Source organism: Catharus ustulatus, chromosome 4 (assembly GCF_009819885.2).
Source record: "Catharus ustulatus isolate bCatUst1 chromosome 4, bCatUst1.pri.v2, whole genome shotgun sequence".
Lineage (NCBI taxonomy): Eukaryota > Metazoa > Chordata > Aves > Passeriformes > Turdidae > Catharus > Catharus ustulatus.
The window spans coordinates 1171096-1191985 of NC_046224.1; the positions used below are offsets into that span (position 1 = coordinate 1171096).

General features: G+C 44.2%; 1 protein-coding gene across 1 annotated transcript in view; it reads left to right on the forward strand.

Moving 5' to 3' along the window:
- The window catches only part of LOC116995154 (nuclear respiratory factor 1-like), a 41482-nt gene that overhangs the window by 2331 nt on the left and 18261 nt on the right, over nucleotides 1–20890 (forward strand). Inside the window, exons 2-3 of the mRNA XM_033057547.1 lie at nucleotides 16101–16332; nucleotides 19894–20008. Coding sequence (XP_032913438.1) covers nucleotides 16110–16332; nucleotides 19894–20008 — 338 coding nt within the window. The 5' untranslated portion in view covers nucleotides 16101–16109. The remainder of the gene's footprint in view (nucleotides 1–16100; nucleotides 16333–19893; nucleotides 20009–20890) is intronic.

The following is a 20890-nucleotide window of genomic DNA, read 5'->3' on the forward strand; positions in this document are numbered from 1 at the left end:
ATCCTTGGAATTGTTCAAAATCCCCATCCCTGGAATTGTTGTTCTGAGATTCCCATCCCTGGAGTTGTTCAAAATCCCCATCCCTGGATTTGTTTATGTGGGATCCTCATCCCTGGAATTGTGGGATCCTCATCCCTGGAATTGTTGTTCTGGGATCCCCATGCCTGGAATTGTTGTTTTGGGATTCCCCATCCCTGGAATTGTTGTGGGATCCCCATCCCTGGAATTGTTCAAAATCCCCATCCCTGGAATTGTTTTTGTGGGATCCCCATGCCTGGAATTGTTTAAAATCCCCATCCCTGGGGTTGTTTTTGTGGGATCCCCATCCCTGGAATTGTTGTTGTGGGATCCCCATCCCTGGAATTCTGGGATCCCCATCCCTGGAATTGTTGTTCTGGAATCCCCATCCCTGGAATTGTTCTGGAATCCCCATCCCTGGAATTGTTGTTGTGGGATCCCCATCCCTGGAATTGTTGTTGTAGGATCCCCATCCCTGGAATTGTTTTTGTGGCATCCCCATCCCTGGAGTTGTTGTTGTGGGATCCCCATCCCTGGAATTGTTCAAAATCTCCATCCTTGGAGTTGTTGTTTAGGGATTCCCAATCCCTGGAATTCTTGTGGGATCTCCATCCCTGGAGTTGTTCTGGGATCCCCATGCCTGGAATTGTTTTTGTGGAATCCCCATCCCTGGAATTGTTCTGGGATCCCCATCCCTGGAGTTGTTTCTGTGGGATCCCCATCCCTGGAATTGTTTAAAATCCCCATCCCTGGAATTGTTTTTGTGGGATCCCCATCCCTGGAGCTGTCCAGACTCTGGAATTCCCTGCCCTGATGTCCCACAGGTGTCTTGGAGCGAGGAATTCTTCACCTGTTGGGATTTCATCACTTTTGTCTCTCTCAGGAGCTTTTTTGCAAGGCCTGGAATGTTTCAGAAAAACCAAGAATCCCCAGACTGGGAGCACTGGGATCACTCTTGGTGTCCAATTCATGTCCATGCACAAGCTCTGGGAATATTTCCATATTTTCCAAAGCAGGGAGATTGCCATGCAGGGTTTGGGAATTATTAATTCTGATCTGGGGAAGTGTTTTCCAGGAGTGAGCTCTGCTGGGCTCCTGAATCCCTTTTACCAAGTTCAATCCAGACTTTTTTTTTTTTTTTTCTGTGTGAGAACACTTTGTGCTGTCAGGGGGAGTGGTGGAGTTGTGTTGATGATTTTTGGTGCAGGGAGTTCTGTCAAGTTCAGCCTTGGACTTTATCTTCTGAAGTTGCTCTGTGGGAAAAAAAAAAAAAAAAAACAGTTCAGATATTTTGTGTTCAGATATTTTGTGTTCCCCATTACCCAGTGCCCAAGATATTTAATATCATTTAAACCACTTTTTTATGGTTTTAAAATAATTTCTGCTCCTCAGTGGGGATTTCACTTGTGCTGTTGAGTTCCTCTGGGGGAAGAATCTTTTCCCAAAATCTGTCCTAACCCCCCTGACACAGCTCCAGCCATTCCCCCTGTCCCTGTGTGTGTTTGAAGGGAATCCATCCTCTTAGGGGTTGGAATTCAGATTTTTGTTGGGTCATTTTAATGCTTTCCCACAAAGCATTAAACCCACACCCTGCCCTGCTCCATTTATCACTTATTTGAGTGATTAAATTGATGTGCCTGTTCTCAGAATATCTTCATCACCTCCCTTTTCCATCAGAATCCAAACCAGGTAAATAAATCCTGACCAAACCCCTCTGCTTTCCAAATATTGCAAACTCTAAAACTCAGAACATCTTTGGTGTCTTTTATCTCTTGAAAACTAAAACTTCCTCCAGAAGCCCTCACCACTTCCCAACCTGCAGTGTCAGAAAAGTTTTAAATCCAGGGGTGGAGAAACCTCTCACCTGTCCAGGTTAATCTGAACCATCCAGCTTTGGGGAAAGAAATTCAGATTTTTTCTGTACCCACTGCAGTGGGGCTCAATATTTGTGTTTTTTCCACTTCTGCTCCATCTATTTTTTATTTTTTTCCCCAAAAACTGATCCAGTTGCCAGGTGGACAGGGTTTTTTTTTTTTGGGAAGGACTCTGAAGCTGCTCTGAGTTTGTTGTGGGTGAGTTGTTTACCAGGCTCTGAGAAAGGAATCCAAGAATTCCAAGAGGGAATCCAGGAGCTGCAGGCTGTGTTGGGTGCAGCTCACAGCTCTGAGCCACGCTGACATTTTGATGTCAATGAAATTCCATCTTGGTTTTTATCCCTAAAAAAAGATGCAGCTGTACAAAACCCCTCAGGATGCTCAGCATGGCAGGTGAATTCCATCTCAGAGTGGGAAATTCCACTTTTTGTGCTGGGGGATGGAAGCAGGAATCTCCTTGCTTCAGAGAATTCTTTTTGTTTGGCAGATGTGTGAATTCTTTTACCTGTTTGTGTGCTGCCTATAAATAATAAATGGGTTGCTCAGATCCTGCAGGCTGGATGGAAAACTCAACTTTTTCAGTGCTGACCTCAAGCACAGAAGGGAGAACCCACAGAATTGTTTTTTTTTCACTCCCAAACCACGTTTGCTTGTCCCCAATCCAGTCCCTCCCACTGTTAATTACACAACCACCTAATTAAAGGAATCAAACTTGGAAAACTTCCCCATTCTCTGGGTCAAAAACACTTGCAGAACCCCAGCCCAGAGTGCCCATGTTTTATTGATGCTGGGAAATGCTGTGTAAATTCAGTTTATTCCTGGTGTTGGCTTTAGAGTCTCCTTCTGCTTCTTCCTTGGGCACCAGGAAAATCCTGATTTCCCTTTGGAAAGGATTTAAATAATGCTGCTCCCTTCCCTCCCTAGGAGGAGCTGGTGGATTCAGAGCTCTGCTTTGGGTTGAAAGTTGGGTTATTTTGTTATTTTCTGGCTCATTAATTCTGCATCATGAGCATTCCCATGGATTTAGGGGCAAATCAGTGAATTTGGTCCAGAAGGAAACAGTGAATTTCCCTGGGAATGGTTGGAATATTTCAGCCCTGATAATCAGAAGCTTGTGGAGATGGTGGAGAGATGTAAAAGACACCTAAAGAACAAAATGTGGCAGCAAATAAAAATCCACAGTCAATTCTTGTTTTTGCAGGAGCTTGGAATTCCCACAGGATTTGCATCAGGAAAAGCAGAGCCAGGGTGGGTCAGGGCTGCAGTTCCAGCTTGGCTCTGCTGCTCTGGGTGTGTGTGGCTCTGCAGAGTCCCCTGTGCCCGTGTGGGAGCAGGGACAGAGCACCCAGCCTGTTCAGCAGGCTCTGCCACTGAGCACAGGGAAGTGTGGGGTTTAAACCCAGCTTGCAGGTGCTTTAAACCTGAAAATTTGACTTGCAGCCAAATCTCCCTGGTGGAACTGGGCTGGAAATGCATTTTTGTCCCTCCAGAAAACACAGATGTTGATGTTGGTGGTGTTGGATGTGAGGCTGGGAGTGTGATGTGGGATTTCCCCAGGATTTTCTCACTGTGCCTGCTGTGGTGTTTGCACAGGGAATGTTTTCATCATGGAGCTGTGGAGTGGTTTGGGTTGGGAGGAACTTAAAGCTCATCCTGTGCCCTGGCAGGGACAATTCCCACTGTCCCAGGTGCTCCAATCCCTAATGTCCAACCTGGGACACTCCAGGGATTCTCTGGCAATTCCAGGAATTCCTTTTCCCATTCCCTGTGTCCTGTCCCTTGTCCCCAGTCCCTCTCCAGCTCTCCTGGAGCCCCTCCAGGCCCTGGAATGTTCTGGAAGCTCTCCCTGCATCCTTCCCTTCTCCAGCCTGGCAATTCCCAGCTCTCCAGAACCTGACATTGGATCCATCTCCTCTCCAAGGAATTGATGCATCCAGGGCCTTCCCTTGCAATCTCAGCAAACCATCAAGGCTCTCCCTTGCCTGGGCCTCTCTTTTCTATCCCCACTTTCCATCCCAATCCCTCTGCATGGATTCTGAGTGTCCTGAATCCCACAATCCTGGCCTGCCTTGCCTGGGCAGGGAGCTCCAAGCTCATGGCAGGGACACCTCCCAGCATCCCAGGCTGCTCCAATCCTTCCTTGGCCACTGCAGGGATCCAGGGATTCTCTGGCAATTCCAGCAATTCCTTCCCCAATCTCCCCTTTCCCCATTCCCTGTGTCCTGTCCCTTGTCCCCAGTCCCTCTCCAGCTCTCCTGGAGCCCCTTTAGTGTCTCTGAGATCTTGTGGATCCTTCCCTTCTCCAGGTGATCATTCCCAACTCTCCCAGGCTGGGAACTGCTCCAGGTCCTTCTGTTCATTAGTTCCCAGTGGATTTTCTGGGGAATTTTCCCTCCTCAGGATATCAGTCAAGCAGAGACGTTCTTGAACCACTTGAGCTCCAAGAAGGGGTGGCCAGGCTGCCATTTGGGGTGGAAATTTGATAATTGAACGTGGTAATTGAACCATGTGCAGATCTTGTTGAGTTCATTTCACATCCTTAAGGTGATCCAGCATCGTTTTGGGCAGGAAAAAAAATGTACAGAGGTATGAGAGAGGGACTTAGGGCTGGAGGGGCTGCAGGAGGAGCAGCTGAGGGGATTTGGTTTGTCCAGCCTGGAGAGGAGGCTGAGGGGTCTGTGCTCTGTGTGACCAGGATTGAGGGAATGGCACAAAAAGGTGGCTCAGGTTGGATATCAGGCTGGAAATCACAGAAAAGTTTTTGCAGAGGGTGCTGGGCACTGCCCAGGGCTCCAGGAGTGTTTGGGCAGCACTCCCAGGGTGGGATTGTTGGGGTGTCTGGGCAGGATCCCAGATCCTGGGGATCATTCCCAGTTCAGGATCTCCCCAGGTGCTGCTCCTTGCATCTCTGTCACCCCCTGTCCCCAAACCCTCCTGTGTCACCCCCTGCCATTCCCCTCTGCTGGGGCACTCCAGCAGAACCATTAATCCTCTCTGTCCAGAAAAGAGGATTAAAACTGGGAATGTTTGCACCTTCCAGCAGCAGCAAGGGCCCTGCTCTGTCTTTTCCAGCAGTAATCCCAAGGGTTGTGCTCTGTGCTGAGCCAGGAATGTAAAACCAGCCCCAAACTGTGCTTGTTGGGTTAGGAATTCTTCCACTGAACGTTTTTAGCTGTTAATTAAAAAAAGCTGAATTGGCTAAAGATGAATGAAGTGAGTTAAAACAACTCCTGGGTTCTGCAGCTCTGGGGAAAAGAGGTTAAAATTGGGATTTCTGTGTGGCTCTGAAAATGCAGGAGTGTGTAAGGTGCAAATAGCTCAGAGAATTTATTCTGAATTTGTGGCAGAGCACACATCCTGCAGAAAGGTTTCAGGAATAAAGGTGCTGGGGAGGGGGAGTCACCAAAAACATTCCCTGTGGGAGCTGCAGAGCCCAGGCAAGCTCAGGAATGCTAAATGAGAATTCCACCCTCTGGTTTCCAGTTCTGGGGTGCAGTTTCACTGCCAGGTTTGGGTTACACTCGGCTGGCACAGGTTGGGATGTGGATTCCCAAACATGAAATGTGCTTTTTTTAATTCCTGGGTTTTTCCTGGGTAGGGCTGACCCCACTGGGATATTATTTCTTGGTGCCAAAGCTTGAGAAGAGTCTTCAGGAGGACTCAAGAATCCACCTCATCCTTGTTGTTCAGCTTCCTGCTGGTGTTTGGTGCTAAATATCTGAAATTTAGTGCAGAAAGGACCCACTTTAAATCACTGTGAGTGTCCCACCACGTCACCCCACCCCACGGCAGCTCTCAGCCAAAAGCAGATTTTATCCTCTAAGTACCTGTGAAATCCTCTTTGTTTCTTTTCCAGACCTCAATTTTTTCCTGCAGGGGGATTTCTTTGCTCTTTGGTGTGAGACTGTGACAGGAATTTTGGTTTTGTTTGCTGGAATCCATCGGATTTCGGGGAGCACTGGGATTTTTTTTGGTTCCCCATGCTAATTAAAAGGATCATTTTACTAATGAGATGCCACAGGAGGACGCTGTGGAACCAGAGCCGGTTCCTGTTGTTCCTCCTGCTGCTTGAGTCACCATCTCTGTGCAAAAGAAGATGTTCACTTCAATCTTGATAGGAAGGGAATAAATTGGAGTTGTCTTATCTTGGTTTTTGTCTGGTATCAGTTGTGCTGACAGGAGTCAGTGTCTCCAGTGCTGCAAAGTCCCATCCAAAACCTTGCACAACTTCCACCAGGAAAAAAAAAACCAAAAACAAAAAACTGGTTTTTATCTCAAAATTCTCCCCATGAATAAGGGAGATTTTTTTTTTCCTGTGGAAAATAGGATTTTCGTATTTAAATTTGCATTTTCAATGAGTTGTGGTAATAATTGAGATATGAATCAAGCTTATCCTGGTGAATGGTGTTTGCTTATCAGGGTGAGTCTCTCTAGGCACAGTTTTATACAAAAGTGGTATCAAAGTCACCCTAAAGACAAATTAATGAGTGATATTTACCCAGTGAGAGATGCCAGTGCAATGGGAATCACTGGAAAAGCTGCACCTGCATGGTTGGGAGTCTGGAATCACCTGCTGGGGACACCTGGACATTTTTTTTCCTCCTGTTCTCATGGAGAAAAGACCAGGAGAAGGTTTGGAATTTGGATTCTGATCCAAAATCAGCTCAGTTCTTTCCTTTTTCATCCCAAACCAGCTCAGTTCTTTCCTTTTTAATCCCAAACCCAGCTCATTCTGGCCACTCTCATCACAGGGAAATCCCAAATCTCTCCAGACTAACGAGGTTTGTTGGACACCACTGATCTCAGCCACAGCTCCTGGTGAAAATCCTGGAATTCCATCCCTGGATTTGTGTTTGCTCCCAGGAGAGGTTGGCTGTGACCATCCAAATGTGATTTATCAGAAGTGTGCAGGTGAAAAACCAGGATGTATCTCCTAAAAAAAAAACTGCATCAAGGATCTTGTGCCAGCACAGGAAAAGCAGGAGTGGACAATCTCAGAGCTATAATTCCACTGATTTTATTAGATTTAATTTGATTTGATTAGATTTGATTTTATTAGATTGATTCCTTGCTCAGTTTTCCCTCATTAATTATCCCAGGCTGCCTCTGCAGGGAAATTGGAGTTTGTGGGATGGGAGTTCAGAGCAGCTTTTCCAATCACACATTCCTGAGCACTGAGTGAGCAGAGGAAGTGCTTTTTAATCTGGTTGAATCCACTAAGTGTGACCCAGTTGAGTGAGAAATCTCCTTCCCATCAGGTCAGCCCAGATCACCAGAGGTGCTTTTGATCCCTCCCTGAGCTGTGCAGGGAGGAGGAGGAGGAGCTGAGGCAGCCACAAACGCTTGGTAGATCTGAAATTAAATGGGAGAGGGGTTTTCCTGCCCTGCTGGGAGTGAGGAGCAGCTCAGAGCAGCGTGGGGGAAATCCTGGGGGCCAGCAGCAGGGTTTGGGGGAGCTGGGGAGCTGCAAAATGCTCTGTGCTTCATGGAGATGGAGCAGAATTCAGGGAGGAAGCACCACAGCCTGGTTCTGGATGGTCTAAATCAGTTCCAGAGCTGGTTTTGGATGTTCTAAATCAGTCCCAGAAGCTGATTCTGGATGATCTAAATCTAAATCAGTTCCAGAGCTGGTTCTGGATGTTCTAAATCAGCTGGTTTTGGGTGTTCTGGATCAGTCCCAGAAGCTGATTCTGGATGTTCTAAGTCTAAATCAGTTTCAGAGCTGATTCTGGATCTTTTAAATCACTCCTAGAAGCTGATTGTGGATCTTCTAAATCTAAATCAATTTCAGAAGTTGATTCTGAATGTTCTAAATCTAAATCAGTCCCAGAGCTGATTCTGGATGTTCTAAATCAGTTCCAGAGCTGGTTCTGGGTGTTCTGAACCCGTCCCAGAAGCTGATTCTGGATCTTCTAAATCTAAATCAGTTCCAGAGTTGGTTCTGGATGTTCTGAAGCAGTCCCAGAACTGATTCTAGATGTTCTAAATAAATTCCAGAACTGATTCTGGATGTTCCAAACCTTGATCAGTTCCAGAGCTGGTTCTGGATGTTCTAAATATAAATCAGCTCCAGAGCCTGATTCTGGATGTTCTAAATCAGTTCCAGAACCTGATTCTGCATGTTCTAAATCTAAATCAGTTCCAGAGCTGATTCTGGATGTTTTAAATCTAAATCAGTCCCAGAAGCTGATTCTGGATGTTCTAAATAAATTCCAGAAGCTGATTCTGGATGTTCCAAATATAAATCAGTCCCAGAGCTGATTCTGGATGTTCTGAATCAGTCCCAGAGCTGATTCTGGATATTCCAAATCTAAATCAGTCCCAGAAGCTGATTCTGGATCTTCTAAATCAGTCCCAGAAGCTGATTGTGAATCTTCTAAATCTAAATCAGTTCCAGAGCTGATTCTAGATGCTCTAAATCAGTTCCAGAAGCTGACTCTGGATATCCTAAATCAGTCCCAGAGCTGATTCTGGATGTTCCAAATCTAAATCAGTTTCAGAAGCTGATTCTGGATGTTATAAATCAGTTCCAGAGCTGATTCTGGATGCTCTAAATAAATTCCAGAAGCTGATTCTGGATGTTCCAAACCTAAATCAGTCCCAGAGCTGATTCTGGATGTTCTAAGTCTAAATCAGTCCCAGAAGTTGATTCTAGATGTTCTAAATCCATTCCAGAGTTGGTTCTGGGTGTTCTAAATCAGTCCCAGAAGCTGATTCTGGATCTTCTAAATCTAAATCAATTTCAGAAGTTGATTCTGAATGTTCTAAATCTAAATCAGTTCCAGAACCTGATTCTGGTTGTTCTGAATCAATTCCAGAAGCTGGTTCTGGATGATCTTAATCAGTCCCAGAAGTTGATTCTGGATGGTCTAAATCAGTTCCAGAGCTGATTCTGGATCTTTTAAATCACTCCCAGAAGCTGATTGTGGATCTTCTAAATCTAAATCAATTTCAGAAGTTGATTCTGAATGTTCTGAATCTAAATCAGTTCCAGAGCTGATTCTGTATGTTCTAAATCAGTTCCAGAGCTGGTTCTGGATGTTCTGAATCCGTCCCAGAAGCTGATTCTGGATCTTCTAAATCTAAATCAGTTCCAGAGTTGGTTCTGGATGTTCTGAAGCAGTCCCAGAACTGATTCTAGATGTTCTAAATAAATTCCAGAGCTGATTCTGGATGTTCCAAACCTTGATCAGTTCCAGAGCTGGTTCTGGATGTTCTAAATCTAAATCAGCTCCAGAGCCTGATTCTGGATGTTCTAAATCAGTTCCAGAACCTGATTCTGCATGTTCTAAATCAGTTCCAGAACCTGATTCTGCATGTTCTAAATCTAAATCAGTTACAGAGCTGGTTCTGGATGTTCTAAATCTAAATCAGTCCCAGAAGCTGATTCTAGATGTTCTAAATAAATTCCAGAAGCTGATTCTGGATGTTCCAAATATAAATCAGTCCCAGAGCTGATTCTGGATGTTCTGAATCCATTCCAGAGCTGGTTCTGGATGTTCTGAATCAGTCCCAGAGCTGATTCTGGATGTTCTAAATATAAATCAGTTCCCGAGTTGGTTCTGGGTGTTCTAAATAAATTCCAGAAGCTGATTCTGGATGTTCTGAATCTAAATGAGTTTCAGAAGTTGATTCTGGATGGTCTAAATCAGTTCCAGAGCTGATTGTGGACATTCTGAATAAGTCCCAGAAGCTGATTCTGGATGATCTAAGTATAAATCAGTTCCAGAGCCTGATTCTGGATGTTCTAAATCAGCTGTTTTTGGGTGTTCTGGATCAGTCCCAGAAGCTGATTCTGGATCTTCTAAATCTAAATCAATTTCAGAAGTTGATTCTGAATGTTCTAAATCTAAATCAGTCCCAGAGCTGATTCTGGATGTTCCACATCAGTTCCAGAGGTGATTCTGGATGTTCTTAATTTAAATCAGTTCCAGATCTGGCTCTGGATTATCTAAATCAGTCCCAGAAACTGATTCTGGAGTGTTTTAAATCTAAATCAGTTCTAGAGCTGATTTTGGATGTTCTAAATCAGTCCCAGAAGCTGATTCTGGATCTTCTAAATCTAAGTAAGTTCCAGAGCTTATTCTGGATATTCCAAATCTAAATCAGTTCCAGAGCTGATTCTGGATGTTCTAAATCAGTCCCAGAAGCTGATTCTGGACATTCTAAATATGTGCCAGAAGCTGATTCTGGATTTTCTAAATAAGTTCTAGAGCTGATTCTGGATGTTCTGCAGCACAGAGGTCAAACAGAAAATGGGAGAGGAAAACCAGGAGTGTTTTCATTCCTTTGAAAAAAAACAGGAAACAAAGCAGAGGGGTTATTCCTGACTGTGAAATAAGTCCTTTAAATCACTTAATTAAAAAAAAAAAGAAAAACAAAGCAAATTAAACCAAAAAAAATTTTAAAATTCATCATCTGATGTCCCCTGAGCTGACTGAGCAGCCACAACATCAACTTGTCTCTTCCTTTCTCTGTGCTTTTGCTGATTTTGGCAAAATTTGGGGGAAATGGATGGGAAAAACCTTAATCTGTGAATGTTGTAGGGACAGTCCCTGACCTCATTAATGGCTGTGAAGCTAATTGGGGATGTTGATCACTTGGGTTCATTTTCATGGGTGAGAGTTGATCTCTCCATTTGTCATTGGGGATTGGATAATTCTGAATTTTAGTTATAAAATCTTAATTTTAGTTGTGAAATTTATTCATGTTCATGTGTGAGATCTGATCTCTCCATTTGTCATTGGGGATTGGATAATTCTGCATTTTAGTTATAAAATTTTAATTTTAGTTGTGAAATTATTAATTTTCATGTATGAGATCTGGTCTCTCCATTTGCCATGGGGGATTGGATAATTCTGCATTTTAGTTATAAAATTTTAGTTTTAGTTGTGAATTTTTTTCATTTTCATGTGTGAGAGTTGATCTCTCCATTTGCCATTGGGGGTTGGATAATTCTGCAATTTAATTATGAATTTTAATTTTAATTGTGAAATTTATTCATTTTCATGTGTGAGAGCTGGTGTCTCCATTTGCAATTGGGGATTGGATAATTCCTGCATTTTAGTTATAAAATTTTAATTTTAGTTGTGAAATTTATTCATTTTCATGTGTGAGATCTGGTTTCTCCATTTGCAATGGGGGATTGGATAATTCTGCATTTCAGTTATAAAATTTTAGTTTTGCTTGTGAAATTATTCATCTTCATGGGTGAGAGTTGATCTCTCCATTTGCCATTGGGGATTGGATAATTCCTGCATTTTAGTTACAAAATTTAAATTTTAGTTGTGAAATTTATTCATTTTCATGGGTGAGTACTGATCTAATTTGGGATTGGATAATTCCTGAATTTTAGTTATAAAATTTTAGTTTTACTTGTGAAATTTTTTCATTTTCATGTGTGAGAGTTGATCTCTCCATTTGCCATTGGAGATTTGCTAATCCTGCATTTTAGTTACAAAATTTTAGATTTAGTTGTGAAATTGATTCATTTTCATGTGTGAGATCTGGTCTCTCCATTTGCCATTGGGGATTGGCTAATCCCTACATTTTAATTATAAAATCAAAATTTTAGTTGTGAAATTATTAATTTTCATGTGTGAGAACTGATCTAATTGGGGATTGGATAATTCCTGCATTTTAGTTAAAAAATCTGAATTTTAGTTGTGAATTTTTTTCATTTTCATGTGTGAGATCTGGTCTATCCATTTGCCATTGGGGATTGGATAATTTCTGCATTTTAGTTATAAATTTTTAATTTCAGTTGTGAAATGTTGTATTTTTTTTCGTGTTGATGCTGGTGCAGAATGCAGGAGAACTTTTCCTGTTTGGTTTTCCCCCCAGAAATATAAAAACATGAATGCTGAATTCTGACAATCAAAGCACAGAAGCAAGTTTTGTAAGAACACAGACTTTATTCATCAATTTGAGCACAAATTCCTTATATTTGGTGTTTGGATTTTTTTTTTTAAAGTTGCTGCAGATTTTGCAAGGTGGTAACTTTGGTTTGGAGCTGCATTTTCTGAGGCTTGACAGATTGTTCTGTTATTTCCTACTCCTGGTACTTCTATGGTGAAATTTCTTGTGTGTTTTTAGTGGAGATTTTCAGTCTTGCTTCTTGGACTGCTGTGACAACACTGGCACCATCTTCTCTCACTTTTTTTTTTTTTTGCTGAAGTTGAAATAATTAAATCATCCATATAGAGTAGAATTATTGCTCGAGGATGCTTCTGCTGAGCAGGAGCCAGAACCTGAGCCACAAACCACTGACAGGTGGCAGGTGAATTTTTTATTCCTTGTGGCAGAACAGTTCAGTGGTGTCTCTTCAGAGGTTCCTGTCTGCTGAGGTTTGGAACTGTGTCCTGGTTTGGAGGAGAAAGGCAGAAATGGAGAATGTAAACCCCCTCCCTCCAAATTATTGTAATTTTGAAATCAAGGGACTCTCAGGCAAAGATATGGGAATAGGAATAACAGTTCTGTACTAGGGAAATTAAAATAGAAATACAGCACTACAAAGAACAAACCCCAAACCCTGACACAGTCAGAGTACAGCCTGACACCCATCAGGCAGGGTGTTGGCAGCAGTCCCATCCCATGGTGGCTGCATCCTCCTGCAGTGACAGATGTGGCTCAGCTGGAGCAGTGCTCCTGTACAAGGTGCAGTTTCCCTCTGGAGCTCCAGTGGGGATGTGGAGAAATCCGGTTTTCCTCTGGAGTCCAGTGGAGAAAGGGGCTCCCTTAGTGTCCCAAAACCTCTGTTTTTATCTTGGTAAGAAATGTTGGGCTCTTCCCCCTGGCTGGAGCAACTCCCAATGGGATGCAGTAATTTTATCAGTGCCACAGTGGGACTCAATGGCCATGAGCAGAAAATGACTGGCTGGAGGAAAGATGGGTTGTGAAAAGATAAAGAACACTGCCCCAGCTGGTTTATAAACCATGGCCATGAACAGGAGATATCCCATGAGATAAAGAACACTGCCCCAGCTGGTTTATAAACCATGGCCATGAACAGGAGATATCCCATGAGATAAAGAACACTGCCCCAGCTGGTTTATAAACCATGGCCATGAACAGGAGATATCCCATGAGATAAAGAACACTGCCCCAGCTGGTTTCAATGGATGCCCATTAGCAGAATATCTCCCACAGAGATCAGGATCACTGCCCCACCTGGTCTCAGCAGATGGTGACAGAATTCATATTTTGATCACATCCTTTATTGTAACCCTAGACAAACTGAAAACACAAATCATGCAGCATCTTCTAGATGAAGCAGAATATTGAAAAACCAGTCTTTTGAATTTATGATGATAAGAGGCCAGTCTCTTAGAACCATGGAGAGAAAAGGCAGTCGTGACTGTAAAGATCTTATATTTTTAATTTGCTCATTAATTTTCCTGAGATCCTGAAGCAACCTCCAGGAATCAGATGTTTTCTTGAGAATGACAAACACTGGTGAATTTTAGAGACTGCTGGTTTTGATGTGACCTTTTTCAAGTTGTTCTTGAACCAGTTCTTGGAGGGCACTCAATTTCTCTTTTTTTAGGGACCATTGATTCACCCAGACTGAGTTATTTTTTTTTCAGGGTGACAAGTGGCTGCTCCAAGCCCCATCCAGCCTGGCCTTGGACACTTCCAGGGGAAAATTTCTTCCTTATGTCTGATCTGAATCTACCCAATTTCCCTCTAAACTTTTCCCCTGCATTCCCCAAGGTCCCTTTGATGGTTGGATCCTCTCATGCATCCTCACAAGAGTCTCAAAATCTCCATTTAATTCCTCTTTTCCTTCCTTCCAACATTATTTAAACCACCAAAGAAGCGAGACCCGGCGATTCTTTTTATTTATTGCTGATCTGAGCAGGGTTTCAAATTAATGAGGTGTGGGCTGAGTTGGTAAAAATGGCCTCATGATTTAATATTGCAGAGGATAAATGCTCCTCTCCAGGCTCAGCCTTTTCTCCTGCAGCATCTGAAGCAAAATCTCTTCAGTGGGATAAAGATTTAAAATAATTCCAGGCCCTGCCTGTGTTAAGGGAGTTTTCCCATCGTGCTGCTGTTCCTCAGGATTTTTTTGTGGTGTGGAATTTTTATTTTGGGCTGTTTGAAGCACCTGATGTGAAGGTAGAGGATGATTTCTGTGGGGTTTTTATGGGTTGATGATGATTTGTTACAATCCCTCCAGGGAGACTTTCATGTCAATCCACGTGGGTTTAAATTGGGTGTAGAATTTGTGGGGTTTACAACCAGTTCCTGTTGTTTTCTGGTGGTTTGAGTGGTGCAGCTCTGCTCAGGGCTGACAGGACATCAGAGGAATCCTGCCACACTCAGGAGAGTGATTTTATCCTCATTTTTTTATAAGCACTTCCCCTTTCAGGAATTAAACTGATCCATAAGCATTTACTTTAAATATTTTTTTTCCCACCTGTTTCTCTCTGCTGATGGCAGAATGAGTTTCTTGGAAGGAGCTCAGGGCTGATTGTTTTTCCCACCAGATATTTTCAGTTTGTCTCAGTGTCCTCAATGTCTCAGTCCCTTCCTCACTGGCACTGTTTGAACTCCTGCTATTTTGGGCTGGTTCTAATATTACACCCCAAGCTGTAAACAGGGTTGGACATGGAACTCCAGCAGCTTTTTAGGGAGGACTGGGAGTCTGAAGCTGGCTTGGCTTCAGCTGCAGCCTCAGTTTTGTGCCAGTCTCACAACAACAATTCTGCTGTCCCTGGAATATTCCAGGCCTTCCCCAGCACTAAACCATGTCCCCATGAATCCCTTCAGGGATGGGGACTCCAGCACTTCCCTGTTCCACTGACAACCCTTTTGGAGAAGAAACATTCCCTAAAATCCCTAAAATCCCATCTAAACCTCCCCAGCACAACTTGAACCCATTTCCTCTTGTCCTGTGGCTTGGGAGGAGAGACCAACCCCACCTGGCTGCAACCTCCTTTTTGTTTGGTTAAAACCCAAAATGCTTTGGGTTCATTGATCCCTCTGTGGCATTCCATGATCTGGTGTCAGTCAGAAGCTGGATTCCATGACTGTGCAACATCAGAATCTTTATTTTGTTTATTTTCTCATTCCCTGCAGCTGATCACCTCTTTGTGCTCTTTGTGCTTCCCTTTGGGGAATCTTTTTGAGGGTTGAAGCTTTAATTCTCATGTTTGGAAATATCTGAGGGATGTGCTGTTTCTTTTCCACAAATGTACAGCAGGCACAGACTGAAAATATCCCTGCACCTCCTCTCCTGGTCCTTCTGCACAGATCTGTGTTCCCAGTGTGTGGTCCAGGGCCCTGCTGACTCTGTAAGCTGCTGCTCTGCTCAGTGCTTTACCACTGGATGCCTTCAATAAATCAGCTTTTTGTGCTGTTTGTGCTGGCTTTGCCTGGGCTCTGAGTCCAGCTCTGGGCTCCTCCTGACCTGGAGGGGCTGGAGTGTGTCTAGGAAGGGAATGGAGCTGGGAAAGGGTCTGGAAAATCAGGAAAAGCTGAGGGAGATGGAAAGGAGCTGGAGAATCAGGAAAAGCTGAGGGAGATGGAAAGGAGCTGGAGAATCAGGAAAAGCTGGGGGAGCTGGGAAAGGGTTTGGAGAACCAGGAAAAGCTGAGGGAGATGGGAAGGGTTTGGAGAACCAGGAAAAGCTGAGGGAGATGGGAAGGGTTTGGAGAATCAGGAAAAGCTGAGGGAGATGGGAAGGGTTTGGAGAACCAGGAAAAGCTGAGGGAGATGGGAAGGGGCTCAGCCTGGAGAAAAGGAGGCTCAGGGGGGACCTGGTGGCTCTGCACAAGTCCCAGGGAGACAGCCAGGGGGGATTTGGGATCTGCTCCCAGGGAATAGGGACAGGAGGAGCTCAGGGTGGACAGCAGCAGGAATTTCCCCATGGAAAGGGGGCTCAGGGCTTGGAAGGGGCTGCCCAGGGAGGTGGTGGAGTCTCCATCCCTGGGAGTGTCCAAGGAATGCCTGGATGTGGCACTCAGGGCTCAGTCTTGGAGTTTTTCTCCATCCTCAGTGATCCTGTCTGGAATCATCCTTGGTGTCAGAGCAGATTTTGTGTCACCCTCAGAGCTCCTCCAAAGCCAAGTCCCAGCTTTACCTGCAGACACAAAATCTCATGGCTGCAGAACCCGTGGGGACATTTCCTCCAGCACAGAGAGACAACGTGGATTTTCCCAAACTCCTCACACCCTTCTCCCTTTTATCACCCCCCTCCACCAGCCCCTCTTGATGGAAGAGCACGGGGTGAGCCAGGCAGAGCACATGGCCACCATCGAGGCGCACGCCGTGGCGCAGCAGGTGCAGCAGGTGCACGTGGCCACCTACACGGAGCACGCCATGCTGAGCGCCGACGAGGACTCGCCCTCCTCGCCCGAGGACACCTCCTACGACGACTCCGACATCCTCAACTCCACGGCGGCCGACGAGGTCACCGCGCACCTGGCGGCTGCAGGTACGGAGGGACCGAAGTGGGAGTGGGGGTTGGTGCCAAACTCGGCTGGGAGGGGTGAGAGAGTCGCTGGTGATTTAAAGTTGGGAAGTGGATGTTGATTCAGAGGTTGGCAGCAGCGTGGGGTAACGCTGTAATGCACACTGTGAAGTTACAGGTGATCACAGAGTCTATTTATTGACATCCCATCCCATCCCATGGACCCCACCCCATCCATCCCATCCCATGGATCCCATCTCATCCCATGGATCCCATCCCATGGATCCCATCCCATCCCATCCCATGGATCCCATCCCATCCCATGGATCCCATCCCATGGATCCCATCCCATGGATCCCATCCCATCCCATGGATCCCATCCCATGGATCCCATCCCATGGATCCCATTCCATGGATCCCATCCCATCCCATGGATCCCATCCTATCCCATGGATCCCATCCCATTCCATGGATCCCATTCCATGGATCCCATTCCATGGATCCCATCCCATCCCGTGGATCCCATCCCATCCCACAGATCCCATCTCATCCCATGGATCCCATCCCATCCCATGGATCCCATCCCATCCCATGGATCCCATCCCATCCCATGGATCCTATCCCATGGATCCCATCCCATCCCATGGATCCCATCCCATGGATCCCATCCCATCCCATCCCATCCCATGGATCCCATCCCATCCCATGGATCCCATCCCATCCCATGGATCCCATCCCATGGATCCCATCCCATCCCATGGATCCCATCCCATGGATCCCATCCCATCCCACCCCATCCCGAAAGAGTCTCTAATAATTTAAAGTTAGGAAGTGAATGTTTATTCAGAGCTGGGCAGCAGCGTGGGGTAACCCTCTAAAACACACTAGAAAATTACAGGTGGTCACAGAATTTATTGACATCCCATCCCATCCCATCCCATCCCTTGGATCCCATCCCATGGATCCCATCCCATCCCATCCCATCCCATCCCAAAAGACTCTCTAACAATTTAAAGTTAGGAAGTGAATGCTTATTCAGAGCTGGGCAGCAGCGTGGGGTAACGCTCTAATATACACTGTGAAATTACAGGTGGTGACAGAATTTATTGACATCCCATCCCATGGATCCCATCCCACGGATCCCATCCCATCCCATCCCATAAGACTCTCTAATAATTTAAAATTAGGAAGTGAATGTTTATTCAGAGCTGGGCAGCAGCGTGAGGTAGCCCCCTAATACACACTGTGAAATTACAGGTGGTCACAGAATTTATTCCGATCCCATCCGATCCAATCTCTTCCCATCCCATCCCATCCCAAAAGACTCTCTAATAATTTAAAGTTGGAAAGTGAATGTTTATTCAGAGCTGGGCAGCAGCGTGGGGTAGCCCTCTAATACACATTGAGAAATTACAGGTGGTCACAGAATTTATTGACATCCCATCCCATCCCATGGATCCCATCCCATCCCATCCCATCGCATGGATCCTATCCCTTCATCCCATCCCATCCCATCCCATCCCATCCCATCCCAAAAGACTCTCTAACGTTTAAATTTAGAAAGTGAATGTTTATTTAGAGCTGGGCAGCAGTGTGAGGTAACCCCCTAAAACACACTGTGAAATTACAGGTGGTCACAGAATTTATTGTAATTTTGAAATTAAGACTAACATTTCTATTCTTTCTATTTTTGACTTTCTAACTAAATACTTGTGACCTGCACTGTGGTACTTTTTAACTAATTTAAAAAATATCACTTAAAACTAAGATGAAGGAACAAGCAGAGACAATGCCCAGGGACCTCTATCTTGTGTCTATTTTTTAAATACCTATATTTGAGTATTTATAAATTTGGTACTTATACTAAATATGGGTGTTTAAAAATACCCATACTATATTTTAAACCCCCAAATTCTAAACCCTTTACTGTGTGAAATATCAATATTTCAGTATTGATGAAATATTCAAAGTGCACAGATGATTTTACCTCAAATTTGGGATATCAATATTTCAATATTGATGAAATATTCAAAATCATCTGTGCACTTTATCTCAAATTTGGGATGTCAATATTTCAATATTGATGAAATATTCAAAATCATCTGTGCACTTTATCTCAAATTTGGGATGTCGATATTTCAATATTGATGGAATATTCAAAATTATCTGTGCACTTTATCTCAAATTTGGGATATCAATATTTCAATATTGATGAGATATTCAAAGTTTAGAGATGATTTTACCTCAAATTTGCAATATCAATATTTCAATATTCAAAGTGCACAGATGATTTTACCTCAAATTTGGGATGTCAATATTTCAATATTGATGGGATAGTGCACAAATGATTTTACCTCAAATTTGGAATATCAATATTTCAATATTGATGAGAAATTCAAAGTGCACAGATGATTTTACCTCAAATTTGGAATATCAATATTTCAATATTGCTGGAATATCAGTATTTCAATATTGATGAAATATTCAAGGTTCACAGATGATTTTACCTCAAATTTGGAATATTGATGAAATAGTCAAAGTGCACAGATGATTTAACCTCAAATTTGGGATGTCAATATTTCAATATTGATGGAATATTCAAAATCATCTGTGCACTTTATCTCAAATTTGGGATGTCAGTATTTCAATATTGAAGAGATAATCAAAGTGCACAGATGATTTTACCTCAAATTTGGAATATCAATATTTCAATATTGGTGAAATAGTCAAAGGGCACAGATGATTTTACCTCAAATTTGGGATGTCAATATTTCAATATTGATGGAATATTCAAAATCATCTGTGCACTTTACCTCAAATTTGGAATATCAATATTTCAATCTTGATGAAATATTCAAGGTTCACAGATGATTTTACCTCAAATTTGGAATATTGATGAAATAGTCAAAGTGCACAGATGATTTTACCTCAAATTTGGAATATCAATATTTCAATATTGATGAAATATTAAAAATCATCAGTGCACTTTATCTCAAATTTGGAATATCAATATTTCAATATTGATGAGATATTCAAAGTGCACAGATGATTTTACCTCAAATTTGGAATATCAATATTTCAATATTGATGAGATATTCAAGGGGCACAGATGATTTTATCTCAAATTTGGAATATCAACATTTCAATATTGCTGGAATATCAGTATTTCAATATTGATGAAATAATCAAAGTGCACAGATGATTTTACCTCAAATTTGGAATATCAATATTTCAATATTGCTGGAATATCAGTATTTCAATATTGATGAGATATTCAAAGTGCACAGATTATTTTACCTCAAATTTGGAATATTGATGAAATAGTCAAAGTGCACAGATTATTTTACCTCAAATTTGGCATGCCAATATTTCAATATTGATGGAATATTCAAAATCATCAGTGCACTTTATCTCAAATTTGGAATATCAATATTGCAATATTGATGAGATATTTAAAGTGCACAGATGATTTTACCTCGAATTTGGGAGTTTTCTCCCTGGCCTGGACTCAGCAGCAGTGTTGATGTGAGGGTGAGTGCCAGGTGAGCACAGAAGGTTCTGGAATTTCCCTCCCTTTGCTTTCAGGCCCTGTGGGGATGGCAGCAGCCGCAGCCGTGGCTACGGGCAAGAAAAGGAAGCGGCCGCACGTGTTCGAGTCCAACCCGTCCATCCGCAAGAGGCAGCAGACACGGCTGCTCAGGTGGGGACTCACCTGGATTTGGGGGATTTACCTGGGCTGGGGGAAATCACCTGGGCTGGGGGGACTGACCTGGGCTGGGGGGCTCACCTGAGCTGGGGGAAATCACCTGGGCTGGGGGGGACTCACCTGGGCTGGGGGGACTGACCTGGGCTGGGGGGCTCACCTGGGCTGGGGGGACTGACCTGGGCTGGGGGGCTCACCTGGGCTGGGGGGCTCACCTGGGCTGGGGGGCTCACCTGGGCTGGGGGAACTCACCTGGGCTGGGGGGACTCATCTGTGTGAGCTCTCACCTGTCCCTGTGAGCTCTCACCTGTCCTGTGTGAGCTCTCACCTGTCCCTGTGTGAGCTCTCACCTGTCCCTGTGAGCTGTCACCTGTCTGTGTGAGCTCTCACCTGTCTGTGTGAGCTCTCACCTGTCCTGTGAGTTATCACCTGTTCTGTGAGCTCTCACCTGTCCTGTGTGAGCTCTGACCTGTCCCTGTGAGCTCTCACCTGTCTGTGTGAGCTCTCACCTGTCCCTGTGAGCTCTCACCTGTCCCTGTGAGCTCTCACCTGTGCTTTGTGAGCTCTCACCTGTCCTGGGGGCTCTCACCTGTCTGTGTGAGCTCTCACCTGTCCCTGTGAGCTCTCACCTGTCCTGTGTGAGCTCTCACCTGTCCTGCGTGAGCTCTCACCTGTCCCTGTGAGCTCTCACCTGTCCTGTGAGCTCTCACCTGTCCTGTGTGAGCTCTCACCTGTCCTGTGTGAGCTCTCACCTGTCTGTGTGAGCTCTCACCTGTCCTGGGGGCTCTCACCTGTCCCTGTGTGAGCTCTCACCTGTCCCTGTGTGAGCTCTCACCTGTCCCTGTGAGCTCTCACCTGTCCTGTGTGAGCTCTCACCTG